Here is a 17,355-nt window from a genome sequence, read left to right on the forward strand (position 1 = left end):
CGCCCGCCGCAGGATGGAAACACGTGTCCGCATCGTCGTCAACAGGCCTTACGGCGCGGAATTGGGGCCTCGTTCACACTTTCGTACGCACACTTCACCCCCTGCCGTACGTTGCTCAAAAAATTCCAGTTATTTTACTATCTGCTTGTCAATAATTTTAATTCTGTGTTAATGGTATTAGTTAGAACTAGAAAGAAATTGGGAGCAGTGCTTGGTGATTGTTCATTCCAATTGTCTGGGAAAGAGTAATTCATTGTTGCCACTCCAAATGGATGCGTAAAAAGATGATGATGGTCATGATGATGATGGTGTGATGACCGGATACATGCATGGGACCATTGCCCGGCGGCGATGCTCATGCATGGGGCCATGGCATGGGATGGCCCACATTCAAAGCGTTCTTCCCAGGAGTTTTAGAGTGTCTGGTCGCGGTTGGGCTCGTGTCCCTCGTTTGATCCAACAAGACCTACTGCTACATCTCCGCTTTTGTGCTCCAAAACTCCAGTGTTTGCATTGCCACAAGTCAATACACTACTCGCCTATTTCTTCTTCGCACCCTGGCCAACCAGCACCATTTGCTTTTGTAGATTAAAAGCTTGGGAAAAACAAAGATAAAGAAGGATTTGTCTGGCCAATTCCAATTCAAGCTCTTTCAGGCTTCTCTTTCAGGCTTGTCATTCTATAAACAAGGCGATTGGGGCGTTTTGTTATCCGACTGTTGCTCCAGCTCCTAAAAACCAGAGACAAACAACATGCATGGGAGCTTGGAATTTCTTAACGTTCTTTTCCACGCATACCCCCCGTCACCTTTTCATTCTTTTCTTTCGTTGTTTCTTCCGATATCGATATATCCACACACTCACCGCCTTTGTTTATTCTTCCGGGCCGCGGCAAGGAACAAGGAACAAGTTGTCACAAAACGAAAACGAACGATGCCCTGCTTCTCGGCCAGGAATGTAGGGGGAGTTTGAAGAGGACAACGTCCCGGCCCCTCATCCGGACCCGCCTCTCATCTCGGAGCCCTGTGTTGTGTGAGAAGCAAGCAACAGCTCCACCTTTTTAAATACAAAAAAGCCACGAAAAAACTTACGGTTTTCGCGTTTTGTTTATGGGATCGCCGTCACAAAGAATGGTATCCGCTACTCCAACTTCCATCCCACAATCGAATCGGATCGCACCCCTCGCGCACACTGCTGTCTGCGAGAAAAAAGATGGATAGATAAATCAGTGCAACTCCAAAGCTCGTGGAAGGAAAGGAGGGGACAAAGATCGGGTGCATTCATTGCTCGGGAGTGCTCTACCTCGTGCAGATTAAAATACATTACAGGTACCGCGGTTTTATCCACTCTACCTCCTTTGCATTCTCTCTCCCTGCCAAGAAAACAAAAAAAATAATGGAGTTGCTTCATGGAGAACATTACCTCTAGTTTTTCCATGGGGTTGATATTAATCATTGGCTCTCTGGAATTTTGGCAGAAGAATGGCCACTCGTTTGCTAGCTGTGCGAGTTGTTTGTCAACTCTGCCGCTCATCGGCTGCTGTCTCGCCTTGGTTTTTCTATAGCTCTAAGAAAAAAAGCCACGAGAAGTTACTGACACAAGGGAAGATTAAAAGAGATACGTACCGAGGAAGTCTACCACCCGGCGAGGGTCCCCTCTGAATCATGTAGGGAACTCGTCCTCGCATATGTCGACTGGTTCGCATCAGCATGAGCTACAACATAACACAAGTGAGATTTCGTCTCTATGAGTAAAGATCATTGCTTGGCGAGCACAACATGAACGTAGCAAAGATCTTCAAAGACGGACACCTTTCATGTGGGGCGATGGAAATGTGACTTCGAAGTCTCGCAAACCCGCATACAAACAAGGTTTCTGTATAGGACAGCGAAGCTTAGAGCATCTAGATCCTGGATATCTAAATGCTTACAGACATGCATGCAAAGGGAAAGCTTGCAAAAAAAGCCTCTACTGGCACGTATGATTGGATTGGAGTTCGATGAACTTCCAGCAGCCTGTAGAATGAGCCAGATGCAATACTCTAATGCTGGAAGCAAAGCGTTGAAAGTGAGGTGTAGAGAAAAGCTGTCCACAAAAGCTTTGGGATAACGGCATCTCTGTGAGCTCGATACCGTATGCCATGAACATGGCATGAAAGTTGAAAAAGAAAAAACATGGACAATTAAAAAACTCTCGCGTAAAAACGGAAAGAAATACCTGAGTTCGCAGTTTTCCACTGAAACACATCCCACGTCCAAACGGCACAGGTGTCTAATCCGAACGGAAACAAAGGGGTCAGCAAAATCGACCTGTACGGGACTCGCTCGGCCCCGAGAGCAAAGGAAGACAGTAACAAACTTTGATACCCCGCAGTGGTCCAGGTAGAGCGAAAGCAACAACGCACCGCTCGACATCTTAAATGAAGTCGACAGCCGCCTGCGCCCGATGGATGCTTACAGTCCAGCCGGTGGAATTATTACGCAACACATATCGCAGTCAGGGATCGAGATCAAGTAACCAAAAATGTTTCTTTCACTACACGTCTCTAGAAACTCTGCAAAAACAAACAAAATAGAAGAAAAAAGGAATGAGAAAAGCATCAACGAATAGGGAAAAATCTTCTTAAAAAAACAAAAAGAAGATAAGGAATGAGAAATGAGAAAAGAAGGGAATAAACTCTAGAAACTCTTCTAAGAAAGAACAAAAAGAAGATAAGGAATGATGAATGAAACAAAAAAACAAAGAAGCAAAAAGAAAGGAAAATTTATGAAAGCCATGCAATGCAGTCACTGCCTACGTTGCCGAAAGAGATAGAACACCGAAAGAGAGAGAGAGAGCGAGCGAGGGAGAGCGCGTACCCGAAGGGGAGAGAAGCTGTGTACGGAGAATCAACGGCGTTTGTGGGGCCCACGTGGCCGCCAATCATTTGACGGGGGCCGGCACGCACAATTCCATGGGACACGTGGTGCCGACACGTGTCCCTCATATCCTCCTTTGTCAAAGTTTCTACGCTGGTTGATGCACCACACTGCGTGCATGGCCGCTGGAAAGAAGCTTCCAATCTTCTCTCGTTGGCAGGCAAGAGTTTCGTTCGTTCTCTGCGAAGTGGAAAAGAAGAAGAAGAACGAAGACACGCTGGATTAGTTCTATCCTGTCATGGCACAAAAGCGTGAAGTACCTGAGAGAGCCGAGCGTGGAATTTTCTTCGTCTCTTCACCTGTTCAAAGGCCACGGCGAGAAGCAGCGCGCAAAACTAAGTACCTGGAGACTGGCTGGATCAGCAACACCAGCAAACGAATGGTGCAAAGCATTTGGTCCTCTGGAAGCCAGTCGCCCTCACGCACTTTAACCGATCTAGCTCCGAAATAGCTCTGCGTCAGTGTTGTATGAAACAGCTCTTTGTCCACTTAGACGGCGTGCTGGTGCTGCACAAGATAGCAGTCGAGGAGATAAGGGCAGCAGAAACAAAAAAAGAAGAGTGAAACAAAAAAGGACGTTTCTCACATTACCTGGCTTGACTGACGGAAGAAAGTCGACCAGTCTTCCGTGAACTTCAGACGCACGAAGTTTCTACTGGATTAGTGAGAAGCAACTTCTTCTCAAGTTCCCATCGTGATTCCGAGGGAGGTGATTAACATGATCGCAAAGCGTAGCTCCTGCATTAACCTTTCAAACACGACCTTGACCAGCAAGAAACACCCAGCCGCACAGAATCGCATTTCTACTCAGGTCATCACATGCAGAGCCCTCTGAAAAAGCCAGGATTTGACAACAAAAGGCTGAGACACACCACGCCCCAATCATGCAACGCAGAAATGCTTGACCGAGTCAGTTTCCAAAAAAATACATTTCGAGTATCCTCCCTGGAGACAACTTGCAATATACATACCACTCTTTTTGACACGCAAATCGAAGTCTCAGGCCACGTCCACAAAACTGCGACCGTGATATTGATGGTGTCCGGAGCTGCAATGAAAGCGAATGATTCAATGGTGATGTTTAAGGTATATCACGCTGGAGATACCCACCATTTGTCGAGTATCTAGGCAGGATCATTCGCGCTGGTCTCTTCTTTTGATTGATCCGAGGAGGCATCTTCCCCTTCCGTTTCTCCAGGTCCCCCGCTATTCGCTAAAACTGCCGCGATTGGATTTGTAGCTTCTTCCAAAAGAGCATACAAAAGCCTCAGAGCCTCTTTGCGATTGTCTTCGCGTTTCTCAAACCTGCATCGCGAAAACAGGTTTCAGGAAAACAGAAAACCGAGAACTCATAGATCAGAAACATACCTGTCACAAGTGATGGTGAGCTCGTCAAATGCTGGCTCGTATCGGCGATCGACCAAGTCAAGTAGGCGCCTCCGTTGCATTGGCTTGAGACGAAAGTCGCTGACACGAACTTTCAACTTCACCTTGCGATTGAGAGGATGCCATGAAGTGCCATCGTATGGAAAAACTATGCAAGTCTCCCACGTTAGAACAGGGCCTTTGCCTATTGGAGTCGATCGTGGTTTTTCCTTCTTTTCGTCCGGCCTCAGTGAAACATCATCCTCTGCAAGAGAATTTAGAATCAGAAACTCGAGCGAAAACATAAAGATCGAAGAATGTAGCTTACTCGCTATCATATTGAAGAACGTTGGATGCTCGAGCCACTTATCAATCTCTCTGCGTGCACTATGGACGCGTTGCAATTCTCCCGCGTTGGATTCATCCAGGCCAAACTTCAGCAGCTTCTTCGGCTTCTTCCGTTTGAGCTTGGCAGACGCTGGATCCATTCTTTCAATCAATATTCCAGAATTCCCGGCGCAACATGCATAGAAACGCTCACCTTTCTCGACCGCAGCTAGATCGCTCGCCCCCGGCGCCTCATCGAGCAGGATCGATCGCGTGGAAATCGCCCGCGCCCCCTGCAATCGCTTCCACAGCGCTAGTCCTCGCATTTTCTCATCAAGCCCTAAACCCTAGCGAAGCCCTAAACTAGTTTCTATATTGGGTGGTTACAAAGAAAGGAAAAATGGCATTGCTTGTTAAGTCCTGGCTATGGCGCTCTCCCGCCGCTGACGAGGATTCCATCCCCAGAAGAAGATTTCGATCTCCTAGAGCAGCCGCTGCCGCCGGCGCCCCATCGCCACAGGTATGCGCGCTGGAATTTCTCTTGCTTTCTCGCCCGAAATTTCCAGAATCAGGTCTTCCCAGAGGTGAATCTTCCTTGCGATGCTTGCGACGGCCGCGGCTGGACGATCTGTAGCTTCTGCAATGGCCAGAAGACGAACGTCCAAGTGAGGAAGAGCCGATTCTACCGCCGCTGCCCTTCCTGCAAAGCTGTGAGTGCGAGAATAGAATTTTGCCCTCTTTTGCTGAGCGATGAATCGACGCACAGGTTGGAGCTACGCTTTGCTCTTACTGCCGAGTCTTTCGATGCATTACATTTCCAAATGAAAGCGATGGAACCTTAGGCCTACAGTGATCGTTTAAGTTTAATTTGAGGACACACGTTGAGCTTGGAAGCTGCCACAGTTCACTCCGCGTGGCAAAAGGATCTCGTGGTAAGGCCAGAGCAGCAACGCATATCTAAACTTCCCGGGAGCAATAAGTGGTCAATTCCTTGCAAAGTTTTCTAAAGCCTTATATGTTCTTCGCTCTGTTTCTAGGTCTCACAACTTTTGGAGGGCGAAGGAGAGGGCTTGTTTGGATCGACCAAGCTACAGCAATGGCGTCTCTCAAGGCAGTGTCAGTGACCCATGTCAGGTACGAGGTTGGCGACGATATTGGGCATATAATGGCGTGGGCCTCGCTACTGCCCATTCTCATCTCAGCGGGATTCATCTCCCACTTCATCTTCCGGAGAGAGCTCCTGGCGATGTTCTTCGCCGCTGGGCTCATCATGTCCGAGTTTTGCAACGAGAAGATCAAGGAGGAGGTGAAGCAGGCCAGGCCACTGACTTGCGAGCTGCTCGAGATGTGCGACTCCCACGGTTGGCCTTCCAGTCACTCGCAGTACATGTCCTTCTTCTCCACATTCATCAGCTTGTCGGCGCTGTTCAGGTGGTCCTTCCACGGCTCGCTGAGAAGGGCGATGGTGGTGCTACTCCCGTGGCCTTTCGCGGTGCTCACAATGTACTCGAGGATCTACCTCGGCTACCACACAGTGTCACAGGTTTTCGCCGGGGCCGGAGCTGGCCTGGTGATGGGCAGCTTGTGGTACTTCGTGGTTTACAGATTGATGGTGCCGCTCTTCCCAGTGATTGAGGAGACGAGGATCGCTCGCGCCTTCTACATCAAGGACAGCGGCCACATTCAAAACGTTCTCAAGTTTGAGTATGAGAACTCGCGGAGAGCTCGCAGGGGCGGGGCCACCGCCGATGGATCCAGCAAGCTCGTTGCTCCTCCGAGGAGCAAAGTCTCCATTGACTAACTTTTAGTGTTAATGGGCCCTAGAAATTTCTAGGGTTCAGCTGAAATGAATAACTTAACTGGAAACCTATGGAAATATTCTCTGACCTAAACTTGGGAGTGTTAAGTGTGTGCTCTCTTTCTTGTACGGCATGCCAAATGCTGTGACGAATCGATCAAACCTTCTGGGCCACAAGGACAAGAAGCCCACCTCCGTACGCCACCCCGGCCCTCATTACGTGACGGCTATGATACATCTATCAAAAACCATACGATCCATCCATCATCCATGGAATATATTCCATGGGCAAGAAGGCTCAAAAAAAAAAAAAAAAACAGAAAAAAAAGAAGAAGATTCTTTTCCAAAGTGATGGTGTGATTTGTCGCGATACAAAAGAAGCTGTCGATTCATAGCACTCTTTTGTATGTTTGTGTGTTGTGTTGTTGAGAAAATGGGGCCATGGAAGGGGATTTGAAACTAGGCACGCGGACGCCTGGAAGTGGGATATGCGGTGGAATCTACGTACGCAGTGTGGGCTTTTTTGCGTGACTTGTTTGGGTAAGTTTGAGGACACTTTGTCTGTCTCTTCAGCAGGGTGTACCTCCTGATCGGGCATGGCGAAACTTCTAGCGCGTAGTACTGGCCTTGGATTTTAGTGCGTGGATTTCCTCAAATTCAACGCAATGGAGCTGGATCAGCACTGCAGCACTGGAGAGCAAAACCAGCAGCATCTAAGCTCCGATCAAGCTTCCGGCTCCTCCGATCAGCTGCAATTGCCGCCGGGATTTCGATTCCACCCCACGGACGAGGAGCTCGTCGTCCACTACCTCTCCAGGAAGCTCGCGTCGCACAGCTTCAAGCCGCTTCCCATCGTCACCGAGGTGGACTTGTACAAGTTTGATCCGTGGGAGCTTCCCCAGCAGGCAAGCTTTGGAGAAAAGGAGTGGTATTTCTTCAGCCCCAGGGACCGAAAGTACCCCAATGGAGTTCGTCCCAACAGGGCGGCCGCGTCCGGCTACTGGAAAGCCACTGGCACGGACAAGATGATCCACAGCTCCGCCGACGGCAGGAAGATTGGAGTGAAGAAGGCGCTCGTCTTTTACAAAGGACGAGCTCCAAAGGGCGCCAAGTCCAACTGGATAATGCACGAGTACCGTCTCGTGGATCCAAACAACAAGGCTCTCTTCGCCAGGAAGCGAGGATCACTGCGGGTTTGAAAGCCGCTGACTAGATATTGACTGTTTTTGACTATGTTTGACTTCCATGTTTTTTCAGCTGGACGACTGGGTGCTGTGCCGAATTTACAAAAAGAAGGCGAAAGCGTACAGCAGGGCGAGCGTGATTAAGAGTGAGTCGAGAAGGACGGGCAATGGGAGCACGGTGGAGGAGGATATGCTGGCGTCTCTCCCGGAGATTGGGATGGATGAGCAGCACGACAATTCGAGTGTGAGGAGGCTCGCAGCGAGCACCAGCAGTGACCCTTTTGTCCAGGCGCTGCTCTCCGGCGGTCAGGAGAGCTCGGCATCGCAAATCTTGAGCCTTTCCTTGGAGATGATGCGGAACAAGCAGCAGCAAAGCGTGATGTTCCCTGGGAATCGATCGACTAGCGGAGGAGGATCATGGCAATTTGGAAGCATGCTGCTCGATCCGAGCTCGCAGCCTGATATGTCAGCAGTGGGTTCCAGCACTGGAGTGGCGCTGCCGTCGAGCGCTTTGGAGGAGAGGCCAATCCATAGTACTTTGGAGCAAGATTTCCAGCATCAACACGAGGCTCTGGCATTTCCTCAAAACCAAGTCGTCCAGGATTTCATCTCGAGAACTCCAACTCCAACTCCACCCCTGTTGTTTCCCGGCTCAGGCAACAACGCCTTCCATCACCAAGTCAACGTAGTCAACTATACTCAACTTTAGCCATCCAGATTATTCCACGCCACAAGGCCATGTTATGATGAATCGGCTACTAGAAGCACCAAAGTCAATAACTTGAATGCGATGGCCGACGCTCCAGATCTCTCCACGTGTGATGTAAGCTCACGCTCCAGATTGGTCCCACTTCTAGCTTAGTTGTACGGTGGGACCGCGAGCGAAATTTTTTATTACGTACACGAAGAGAACGTTGGTCTCCCGCTCTTTCGGGAAGGGAAGAACCCAAATCCTCGCATCTCCCAGGCGGCGGCTCAAGGGCGTTTCCCTCACGAATCTTGCGTGAGCGCGAGGCGCTGCGTTACGGCGCCGGATCTTGCCGCGGCGCATCGAATTTTTGCGCGCTCAACGCCTCCATTTCCGGGTGAGTTCTTGCGCCAATCGCTCGAAATCTATCAAAATGCGGGTAATCCAGTGCTCTAGAGCTCCGTTCTTGTGCCTGGAGCGCGTTCTCTAGCTGCGTCGATCGGATTGCCCTGGCGGGGTATAGGGTTTGTTCGCAGCTGATAATCTCTTCTTTCTTTCTCGTGTAGGAACGATGCCAGATCCATGGAAAAGGTCTTGCGAAGGCGCGGTGGCGATTTTATTATTTCTTGAGTGCTTGGCCATCACCTCAATGGCCCAGTCGTGCTCCAGGTCTCTCACTTTCAGCAACAGGACCTCCATGACCTTTACGACGTGCGTCAATCTTCCGTCACAGCAGGCCTCTCTCGCGTGGTCGTACAACGCTTCTGGAAACACGCTAGCCGTGGTTTTCTCCGGAGTGGCGCCCTCTTCCTCCGGATGGGTCGGCTGGGGCATAAACTTTGGAGCCAGGCCAGTGATGATCGGGACCAACGCTTTAGTCGCCTTCCAAGCTGGAAACGGGAGTAACTTGCTCGACTACAAGTTGACGGAAGAGACCCAGGCGCTGAGGCCACTTACGTGCAGCCCGATCGATCTCGTCGTCCTGGATCGGGCAGTGGTGATTCAAGAGCGAAACATGAGGCTCTACGCCTTGATCCAGCTCAGGCCAAATCAGACGAGGCTCAACCACGTTTGGAACCGGGGATCCAGTGTCATCAACTTTAGTCCCCAGCAACACGCCCTCGGCACGAATGACTTGAACGGTAGAGGTGTTTTTGATATCACCTCCGGAGCACTTTTATCGTCACGTCCTCTGCATCAGAAGCTTAAGGAGGTATGTATTCTCTTCTCTTTTTGTTCCATGCTCGACTAAAGTTTTTTATTTGCAGGCTCATGGACTTATCAATGCTATTGGCTGGGGAATTTTACTCCCGCTCGGTGCCATGTTTGCTAGATACTTGCGACCTTTCCATGACAGCGCATGGTTTTGTCTCCACGTTCCGTTTCAGGTTAATGGCTACATTCTTGGTGTTATTGGCTGGGCTATCGGGCTTAGGCTCGGAAGCTACTCCGTCGGTGTAGTTTATCACAAGCATAGGAACATCGGGATAACTTTATTTGTTTTCGGGACGCTCCAGGTAGTTCACATTGCTTTCCACAGTTTGAAGATGTAGAGCATTACTTTTCTATGGTCACTCAGGTTTTGTCGCTGATATTGAGGCCAGGGCTCGATCACAAAGCACGTCCATACTGGAAAGTCTATCATCGCACTATTGGCTACCTGACGTTGCTCCTCGCGATCGTGAACATCTATAAAGGCCTCGATATTCTGGAACCGCACAACAAGTGGCGTCGTGCATACACCGGTATACTTGTGGTCCTCGCGGTCATCTCTTTGCTTTTGGAGGTCGCTACTTGGATGGTACACTTGAAGAGGAGGAAAGCCGAGAAAGCTGCCAAGCCTATTGCTACGAATGGAAGACACGACGGTATTGAAATCTGATGTTTCATCAGGCTAATGTTTGGAATTTTCGTTTGTATATGGATTTGTTTTCTCTTTGAAAGCGCTCTCTTTAGTTTACAGTGTTCAAGTTTCCTTGGACTTTAATACTTTGATCAAGCCTCTGGCAATCTTCTCAAACCAGTACAGGTTCATCACAGCAAATACAGACGTCGAGAAAAACATGAAATAGTATCCGATGGTATCTATTTCAATCACCTGCAAAGAAGTTCGAGCTTTCAATGCAGGAGTTTCGAAGCAACACGAAATACCTCGTCATAGTGCCAGTACATGTGAGCAAAGAGGTAAACAAAGAGGACAATTCGAGCGATCTGTCTTCCAGAATTAATAAGTTAAAACTTTTTTTTCTTGTTTGTAGCAGGAGGAAGACAAACTTACCAGCCAACTCACGAAGAGTGCAATGCCATTGATTGTATAAGCACGAGTTTTCTTCATGTCCGCCGCTGCCAGGTACCTGTTGCATCCACGTTTGTCTTTTTTTTGTTAACTTATCTCTTTGGTCGTGCTTGCATGAATTCGATTTCTTGTGTACCATCGAATGTTTATAAAAGGCGTCGTGCTCTCGGACAGGAGAACCGTGTATAGATATATGTGTGCATATCCGCTATGCACTGCCAGGAAGAGCGAGATAATGGAGACAGCGTGATGAACAACCTGTTACGTATGACCGGTGAGTTTTTTTCATTGTTTTTTTTCAGTTTTGTGTACACTCACAAACTCAATCTCTCCCAGGTTCGGATAATATTTCAGCAACATCGCCATGTCCGTGATAAAGTATCCATTTGAGACCTGGAAGAACAGTATGATCGATGGAAGATTTTTCCAGCATAAAGTACCGAACCCCGAGGAAAAACTGGGTGAAGATGGTGCTCCGGAACACAACAGGCCCATACGCCACCTCTTCTCTAAACAGGTCCGAGACGAAGAAAAGATATCCGGCCACCAATGTCGCGACGACGGCGTGCGTGAAAGAGATTGCCCTGCATTATGGTCAAACCGCGATTTCTCCATCTTCTTCACAGGTGAACTGATTCACATCCATAGCTTTTTTTCTTTTCTATGCGTTCTCTGACCACGTTTTTGACATGTAGTGACGCGACTCACATAAACCCGCCTACAAAACTTTAAATACGACGAGCAGACCGAATTGACTTGGAATACCTGTTGTTCCACTCGACCCTGTCCTTGTCCGAGAGCTTGGTGTACGCATTTGGGAAGAGAACCGGGCCGTAAGCCTTCATCGACTCGAATGCCTGCTCGACAAGTCGATCGATCCATGGTAAATTCCTTCGTTTTTTTAATGGTTTTTTCGTTTGACTTACTAGCGTGGACATGAGAATTCCAGTGAGAATCGACGTGGCCCAGAGCAATGGCTTCTTGTAGCCAAAATCTCCCATCACATCCTCCAGTTGGGTCTGGAAAAGCACTGCCTTCTCCATCGCCGACGTCACGAAAGAGAACCCACAGAGGAAGGAGAAGATAAAAATCCAACGTTGTGAGAATCGTGGGGACGGTGCCTCCTGATCGCGGGAAGGGATCGACGGCCGCCCGTGGCCAACGGAGGTCGCGAGTTCGAAACAGTAGAACGCCTCTCTGGAGTCACTGGTCAACATGTACGCGAGCGCGTAAAATAAAACGTACGGAATGGGCGTCTCTTTTTATATAGGGCTTTTCTCTGGTCTCTTGGCGCCCGTTAGGGATTTGGGGGCTTCGATGCGGCAGAGGGATTCTCTTCTTCTTCCGTGTAGATTCGTGTAGATTCTGGGGCTGGAATTCGACATTTCGTGGCGCTGTCTCCAATCCGCGACAGTAACGGGGGAGACTAGCCTCGGATCTTTTCTTTTCTTCCAAGAAACGGCGATCGATCGATCAGGCTGGCTCCCAGGGCGGATATTTCGAGCGCCAAGCTCTATCATCCGCCTCATCCGATGATGAGAGAGCACCTGGGGTCGTTCACGGTAACAGGTGCGTTTGCTTTGGTTTTGCAAATCCACAGGAACCAAGAGCAAGTGCAGCAGCATCAAAGTCAAAGTTTCCACCAAAATTCCCAGCAGAGCCGAGAGATCCTGGCGGCCCGGCCGGATTCCGGCGATCTCGAGGCTCTGATCGCTCACATTGGCCTCACTAGCGGCGGCCTCGCCAAGACCATTGAGCTCTATGGGAATTACGTGGCCAGGCAGATTGGACTGAGGAAGAACTCCCCCGTGGCCAAGGCGCTGGCCAAGGTCGCCATGGAGTATCTCAACGGGGACAAGAGCCCCAGCGACGGTAGTCTGGAGAACATCGCGGCATTCCTCTCCAAGAGACTTAAAGACCCGAGCTCCTCGCAGATGGTCTTTGACGAGCTCGTCAAGGAGCTGGATTCGTGCATGATCTCCTACTTCTCCTTCCACTGGCAACACTCGGCACACTTGCTGGATCAAGTCCGAAGCGGGCAGAGGAACTTGAGAAGCATTGTCATGGCCGCGACGAGAAAGCATCGGTTCCAGCGAGCCATGCAAACGCTCAAGGCGAAGCGGGCTTTCGCGACGCTGGTGGAGACGATCAAGGCCATGAAAACCATCAAGCATTTGGAAGCAAGGGAGTTGCCCGACTGTGATCATGAGCTTGGAGGAGAATTCAAGAGGCAAAGGAGGAGCCCAGTGCTGATGCTCGTTGGTGGTGGAATGGGAGCGGGCAAGAGCACCGTGGTCAAGGAGCTTCTCCACGCCACGGAGAGTATCGTGCGTCATGACGCCGTGGTGGTGGAGGCCGATGCGTTCAAGGAGGCTGATGTGCTCTACCGCTCGCTAAGCTCTGGCTCGGGCGACGTGAGCATGGCCTCCCAGCTCGTCCACGACTCCTCCACTCGGGCCGCTTCGTCGCTGCTCGTCTCGGCTCTCAACGAAGGGAGGGACGTGATCTTCGATGGGACAATGTCGTGGGAGCCTTTCGTGATGCAGACCATCGCCATGGCCCGGGACGTCCACCGGCGGCGGTACCGCCTGGGACCCGGGTATAGGCTGGACGAGAACGGGGTTCTGGTGGAGCGGTACTGGGAGCCCGTGGAGGCGGAGGAGACGAGCATCGAGGACGAGTTCCTGGCCTCATTGGAGGAGGATCAGGAGCTCCAAAATAACAGCGATGGCGAGCAGCAGAAGGTGGTGGACGAGTTTCTAGGTACATTTTCGTCACGGCTTCCACAATCAACTAAGGTGGCTGAGAGAAAAACAAAAACCGGTGCTTCAGGGAAGCTGTGCGAGGAGGAGAGGCCGGCTTATCGGATCGTTCTCGTCGGGGTGACTTGCGACGCGCTACTGGCGGTGGTCCGCGGGATCAGGAGGGCGATTATCACCAATCGCTTCGTGCCCATCCCCGCGCAGCTGAGATCGCACAAGATGTTCGCGGCGTCGCTGGAGAGGTACTGCGACGCGGTGGACAACGCGAGGATCTACTCGACGAGCAGGATGGGTGGCTTGCCGGAGCTGATCGGGGTGAAAGACGGGCCTGGCAAGCTCAAGAGGCTGAACGAGGCGGGGTTCGAGACCGTGAGGGACTTGGCACTGCTCAACCCGGACGCGTCCTCGGTGCTGGAGCTCTACCAGGGGAGGAGCTCGCAAGTGTGGGAGGAAGTGGTCATGGCCAGCGATAGACGATCCCGGCGGGATTTTCTGTGGGACATGCTGGTGCACGACGACGAGTCCGAGGAGGACGACTTTTACTCGGGCTCGAGCAGTGACTATTCCACCTCGTCTTCGTCCTCCTCGGCTGCTTCCTCGGCGGATTCGCTGGATGAGATGTCCCCCCGGGACGATTGACAAGTGGGCAGCAGCCAGCGAAGAGGTAGCGAACAGTGACCGAGTGCGCGACCGAGTCGAGAAGAAATCGCGGCCCAAAAAAGTGATTAATCTAGTGGAGGTGAGAGAGAGAGATTTCAATCAACAGCAGGCACGACTGTCCCTACAAGTCGGGGAAGAACAGATTTTGGCCCGCGAGTTACTTCAATCAAGTGTATATACAACTTTTCAAAAAGTATTTAGAAAGTTTTTTTAAATGTCTATTTTAAACAGAAAAGTCACGTGACATTTCAAGTCAGCAGCTCCACCAAAAACTGGTAGGTGAGAAAATTAACAAATTTATTCCCAGTTTCTCGCTCTTCTAGAAGAGTGGTTGCGAGTAATATCTAATCTGATCCCCAAGTTCACTTTGATGTGAATTTGTAATATCTGCGATGTTAAACAGCACACGATCAAAGTACGACGTTCATGCTTTTGTGAAGGTCAATATAAGCAGAAAAAATATATGTCGGTTTTTTTCGTGTCATGGTTACTTTTATGCGGGAGTCACTTGGCTGAGCACGGGCATGGAATCTCCGAGGCCCTTGACGCCGCCGCCATTGGCAGATGAAGCGTCCGGGCTCTCAGCGTGCTTGACAAAATCGCTGGGGGACATATGGAGCCCGTGGCAAGAGCACACGATCTTATACTGCCCCTGGAACAGCTTGTACGCGACCCCGCTGATGGCCTTGCCGCCGGGCCCCGAGGCCGACACCCACGGCAGATCGGGTGACGAGCCCGTCCCTCCGATTTGCCCCGCCACCGTCCCCGGCCGGAGGCTGCTCAGCTCCGGATCTATGCTCTCCGCCGCTGGCATGTCCACTGTGGTGCCAAGCTGCCACATCCCCAGGAGCTGCTTCGTCTCGTCGGCGGTGGCGTTTGGATCCAGAGCTCTCGCAGTAGCTTCTGTCGCTGGATCGGCCTGAGCAGCAGCAGCAGCAGCAGCAGCGGGATTGCCGTCGTCTCTGGACGATGCTTGTGCTTGCGCGACGGGGGAGGAGTCCGAGATCGTTCTCCGCATAAGTTGGGTGGCGAGCGCCGCCATGGCGGAAGGGCCGGTTTGGTTTTGGAAAGTCCCCAGCGAGGTGGCGCGCTGCATGTGTGAGAGGCCGCCAGCGGCATTCTCGGCTCCATCTGGAACCAAGCGAGGAGATCAGAAAATCGAAAGCGCTCTGCGTTTTCTACGTTGTTCTTACCGGGTTTGTCGTCGTCCTTGGCCTTTTTGTTTTGCTTCTGCTCGTCGATGAGCATCTTTCGCTTCTTCCGCGCCTCCTGGTGCTGGAAAAACTTTCTTTGCTGCTCCACGGAATCAAGCTCGTCGTCGTCTTCGCGAGGCTGGGCCTGTTGCTGCTGCTGCTGCTGGGGCTGGTGGCCAGCAAGAGCCGACGAAGAAGACGTCGACTTTGCAGCCGCCAGGAACTTCGCTAGATCGCCCATCGAGAGAGGCATGCCGCTGGAGCTCATGAACTTTGCGGCTGGATCGACGTGATTCATTTGCCTCCAGGCAGCGGCGGCTACGTGCGCCGCGGCGATCTGTTGCTGCTGCTGCTGGGAGGAAACGTCCGGAGAAGATGACGAGGGAGTAGCAGTAGCGGCGAGGAACTCTCGCAGCCGGGACTGTTGCTGGGATTGCTGCTGCTGTTGCTGCTGGATCATCGCCTTTCTCAGCCACAGCTCCTGGCTGCTGTGATTATTGGTCCTAGAGATCCATTCCTCTTCGTGCGCCGAAGAATCCCCATCTCCAGTCACTGTAGCTGCTGCTGCTGCTGCTGCCAATGACGACGATTTCTTCTCCAGCGACGATCCCCCTCCTCCTCCTCCTCCCAGAGATAATCCCAGGCTAAGCTCCAGGCCGCTCTCATCCTCGTGGATCAGGAGCTTCTTCTTTAAATCCCTGCTACCGTCCTCCATAATTGAGAAATTCTAGAGCTACCTTCCACCTAGATATCGATCCCAGTGTGGCGCGCTAAACAGACCTCTCGATCGAGCTCTCCGCATTCCCATCCCTGGCAGCCATGGCCGTAGCTGTAAGCCCTAGAGCGAATATGCTTATCTGACCGTACATTGCCAAGTCATTGGCCACGTAATAGGTGAAGTTGCCACACACGCCCTAATCCTGTAGGAACAACGTGCAGTGTAGGGCCACCTTGTCACATACAACACGCAGGCCAGGCCAACTTTTCTTGCTTTTGTGCATGTGAGGATCCATTTTCCCTTGCTATATAAATGTGGATCAATCTATCCTTTATAGAGCGATGAAGATGATAGTGGTGCTTCTTGTGTTCTTGCTGGGCGTGAATGTGGCTCTTGTCACTGGAGGAAGGCGAATCCTGGAAGGTGAATTGTATGATCTTACATCTCTTGGTTCATTGAGTTTGACGATTGTAAATTCCAGAGGATCCACTTCCAGAGCCTGGAAAAGAGGAGCCGCTTCCAAACCCACAATTGCCTGAGCCTGGCAAGGCGGAGCCACTTCCAAACCCAGAAGATCAGCCATTGCCGGAGCCTGGCAAGGAGAAGCCACTTCCAAATCCAGATGATGCCAAGCCATTGCCGGAGCCTGGCAAGGAGAAGCCACTTCCAAATCCAGATGATGCCAAGCCATTGCCGGAGCCTGGCAAGGAGAAGCCACTTCCAAATCCAGGCCATGCCAAGCCATTGCCAGAGCCTGGAAAGGAGGTATCACTTCCAAAACCAGAAGATCCGCTTCCACTTCCAAATCCAGGTGATAAACCACTGCCGGAACCTGATAAAGGAAAACCAGCCCCATAATTATTAAATGAAATCGTGATTATTACCTGAAATTCTTAATAAAAGATATCATGTGAAGAACATTTTGCTTGCCTTACTCTTTGCTGTAAACTATTGTCAAGAGTATGATCATCATGGCTAGATATCATGCATGAAATCATTATTAAGATAAATAAAGAAATTTGATGAAATTTTTGAGCTTGTTAATATATAGTCTATTATTTAATCTAGGTGTATCTTGATTGGTTTGCTATAATATATAATACATTATTTAATCCAGGGAGATTCTTATATATGGTACATTGGACATTACAAAAACACAGTAGGATGAGCCAAAATTAAAGTAGCAAATTGAGCACTAGTATCCATTATGATCTTTAGCTTTTTGGTCATTTGCTGGTATTGGATTTTCATATCTCAAACTATCTCGTAGATGCTCTAGTGTTTGATTTAAGTGCAGACCATTCTTGAGCTCACGAACTGAAGATTTGAGCTTGCAAGTTGAGTTTAATTTTTAATTTTAATTTAATAAAAAATAAAATAAAATTTAAAATATTAAAGTTATAGACACCTTATATAAATAAAAATATTCTAAAGGACACTTTTTGTT

The 17,355-nt window shown here is 50.2% G+C and overlaps 8 protein-coding genes and 1 long non-coding RNA gene across 10 annotated transcripts; 5 read left to right on the forward strand and 4 right to left on the reverse strand.

Moving 5' to 3' along the window:
- Nucleotides 1-566: 566 nt before the first annotated feature.
- On the reverse strand, nucleotides 567-3,447 carry LOC9632588. Its single transcript, XR_002992026.1, has 8 exons — nucleotides 3,178-3,447; nucleotides 2,858-3,097; nucleotides 2,217-2,553; nucleotides 1,625-1,874; nucleotides 1,422-1,565; nucleotides 1,302-1,371; nucleotides 1,091-1,197; nucleotides 567-1,022 (listed from the first exon to the last, which is right to left on the reverse strand). It is a non-coding gene; the product is annotated as an uncharacterized LOC9632588 (long non-coding RNA).
- Nucleotides 3,448-3,799: 352 nt separating this feature from the next.
- Nucleotides 3,800-4,956, reverse strand: LOC112345380. The gene is made up of 5 exons (XM_024672017.1): nucleotides 4,824-4,956; nucleotides 4,611-4,760; nucleotides 4,286-4,547; nucleotides 4,028-4,222; nucleotides 3,800-3,965 (listed from the first exon to the last, which is right to left on the reverse strand). The coding sequence occupies exons 1-4, from the start codon at nucleotides 4,933-4,935 to the stop codon at nucleotides 4,042-4,044; spliced, it is 705 nt and encodes a 234-aa protein (XP_024527785.1). The 5' UTR covers nucleotides 4,936-4,956; the 3' UTR covers nucleotides 3,800-3,965; nucleotides 4,028-4,041.
- Nucleotides 4,957-5,202: 246 nt separating this feature from the next.
- On the forward strand, nucleotides 5,203-6,485 carry LOC9632589 (lipid phosphate phosphatase gamma). Of its 2 annotated transcripts, none has more exons than XM_024672018.1 (3): nucleotides 5,203-5,319; nucleotides 5,376-5,591; nucleotides 5,647-6,485. In XM_024672018.1, the coding sequence occupies exon 3, from the start codon at nucleotides 5,706-5,708 to the stop codon at nucleotides 6,408-6,410; it is 705 nt and encodes a 234-aa protein (XP_024527786.1). In that variant the 5' UTR covers nucleotides 5,203-5,319; nucleotides 5,376-5,591; nucleotides 5,647-5,705; the 3' UTR covers nucleotides 6,411-6,485. The 2 variants fall into 2 exon arrangements, with proteins under 2 accessions (XP_024527786.1, XP_002967148.2); XM_002967102.2 differs by having other exon boundaries at nucleotides 5,376-5,541.
- Nucleotides 6,486-7,049: 564 nt separating this feature from the next.
- On the forward strand, nucleotides 7,050-8,398 carry LOC9636084 (NAC domain-containing protein 55). Its single transcript, XM_002967103.2, has 2 exons — nucleotides 7,050-7,600; nucleotides 7,665-8,398. Exons 1-2 carry the CDS (start codon nucleotides 7,073-7,075, stop codon nucleotides 8,298-8,300), a joined length of 1,164 nt encoding a protein of 387 aa, XP_002967149.2. The 5' UTR covers nucleotides 7,050-7,072; the 3' UTR covers nucleotides 8,301-8,398.
- LOC9636085 (cytochrome b561 and DOMON domain-containing protein At5g35735) lies at nucleotides 8,382-10,299 on the forward strand. The gene is made up of 5 exons (XM_024672152.1): nucleotides 8,382-8,414; nucleotides 8,502-8,676; nucleotides 8,846-9,492; nucleotides 9,548-9,796; nucleotides 9,859-10,299. The coding sequence occupies exons 1-5, from the start codon at nucleotides 8,382-8,384 to the stop codon at nucleotides 10,159-10,161; spliced, it is 1,407 nt and encodes a 468-aa protein (XP_024527920.1). The 3' UTR covers nucleotides 10,162-10,299.
- Nucleotides 10,246-11,792, reverse strand: LOC9636086 (transmembrane protein 56). Its single transcript, XM_024672153.1, has 6 exons — nucleotides 11,341-11,792; nucleotides 11,021-11,159; nucleotides 10,894-10,968; nucleotides 10,712-10,833; nucleotides 10,519-10,633; nucleotides 10,246-10,377 (listed from the first exon to the last, which is right to left on the reverse strand). The coding sequence occupies exons 1-6, from the start codon at nucleotides 11,790-11,792 to the stop codon at nucleotides 10,246-10,248; spliced, it is 1,035 nt and encodes a 344-aa protein (XP_024527921.1).
- Nucleotides 11,793-11,885: 93 nt separating this feature from the next.
- On the forward strand, nucleotides 11,886-14,212 carry LOC9632590. Its single transcript, XM_024671901.1, has 2 exons — nucleotides 11,886-13,338; nucleotides 13,408-14,212. Exons 1-2 carry the CDS (start codon nucleotides 12,108-12,110, stop codon nucleotides 13,974-13,976), a joined length of 1,800 nt encoding a protein of 599 aa, XP_024527669.1. The 5' UTR covers nucleotides 11,886-12,107; the 3' UTR covers nucleotides 13,977-14,212.
- Nucleotides 14,213-14,413: 201 nt separating this feature from the next.
- On the reverse strand, nucleotides 14,414-16,020 carry LOC9636087 (AFP homolog 2). Its single transcript, XM_002967469.2, has 2 exons — nucleotides 15,191-16,020; nucleotides 14,414-15,128 (listed from the first exon to the last, which is right to left on the reverse strand). The coding sequence occupies exons 1-2, from the start codon at nucleotides 15,903-15,905 to the stop codon at nucleotides 14,491-14,493; spliced, it is 1,353 nt and encodes a 450-aa protein (XP_002967515.1). The 5' UTR covers nucleotides 15,906-16,020; the 3' UTR covers nucleotides 14,414-14,490.
- A 223-nt stretch (nucleotides 16,021-16,243) lies between these two features.
- On the forward strand, nucleotides 16,244-16,839 carry LOC9632591 (protein TsetseEP). Its single transcript, XM_002967106.2, has 2 exons — nucleotides 16,244-16,331; nucleotides 16,390-16,839. Exons 1-2 carry the CDS (start codon nucleotides 16,250-16,252, stop codon nucleotides 16,764-16,766), a joined length of 459 nt encoding a protein of 152 aa, XP_002967152.1. The 5' UTR covers nucleotides 16,244-16,249; the 3' UTR covers nucleotides 16,767-16,839.
- Nucleotides 16,840-17,355: the final 516 nt, after the last annotated feature.

The sequence above is a fragment of the Selaginella moellendorffii genome, unplaced genomic scaffold (genome assembly GCF_000143415.4).
Source record: "Selaginella moellendorffii unplaced genomic scaffold, v1.0 SELMOscaffold_8, whole genome shotgun sequence".
NCBI lineage: Eukaryota > Viridiplantae > Streptophyta > Lycopodiopsida > Selaginellales > Selaginellaceae > Selaginella > Selaginella moellendorffii.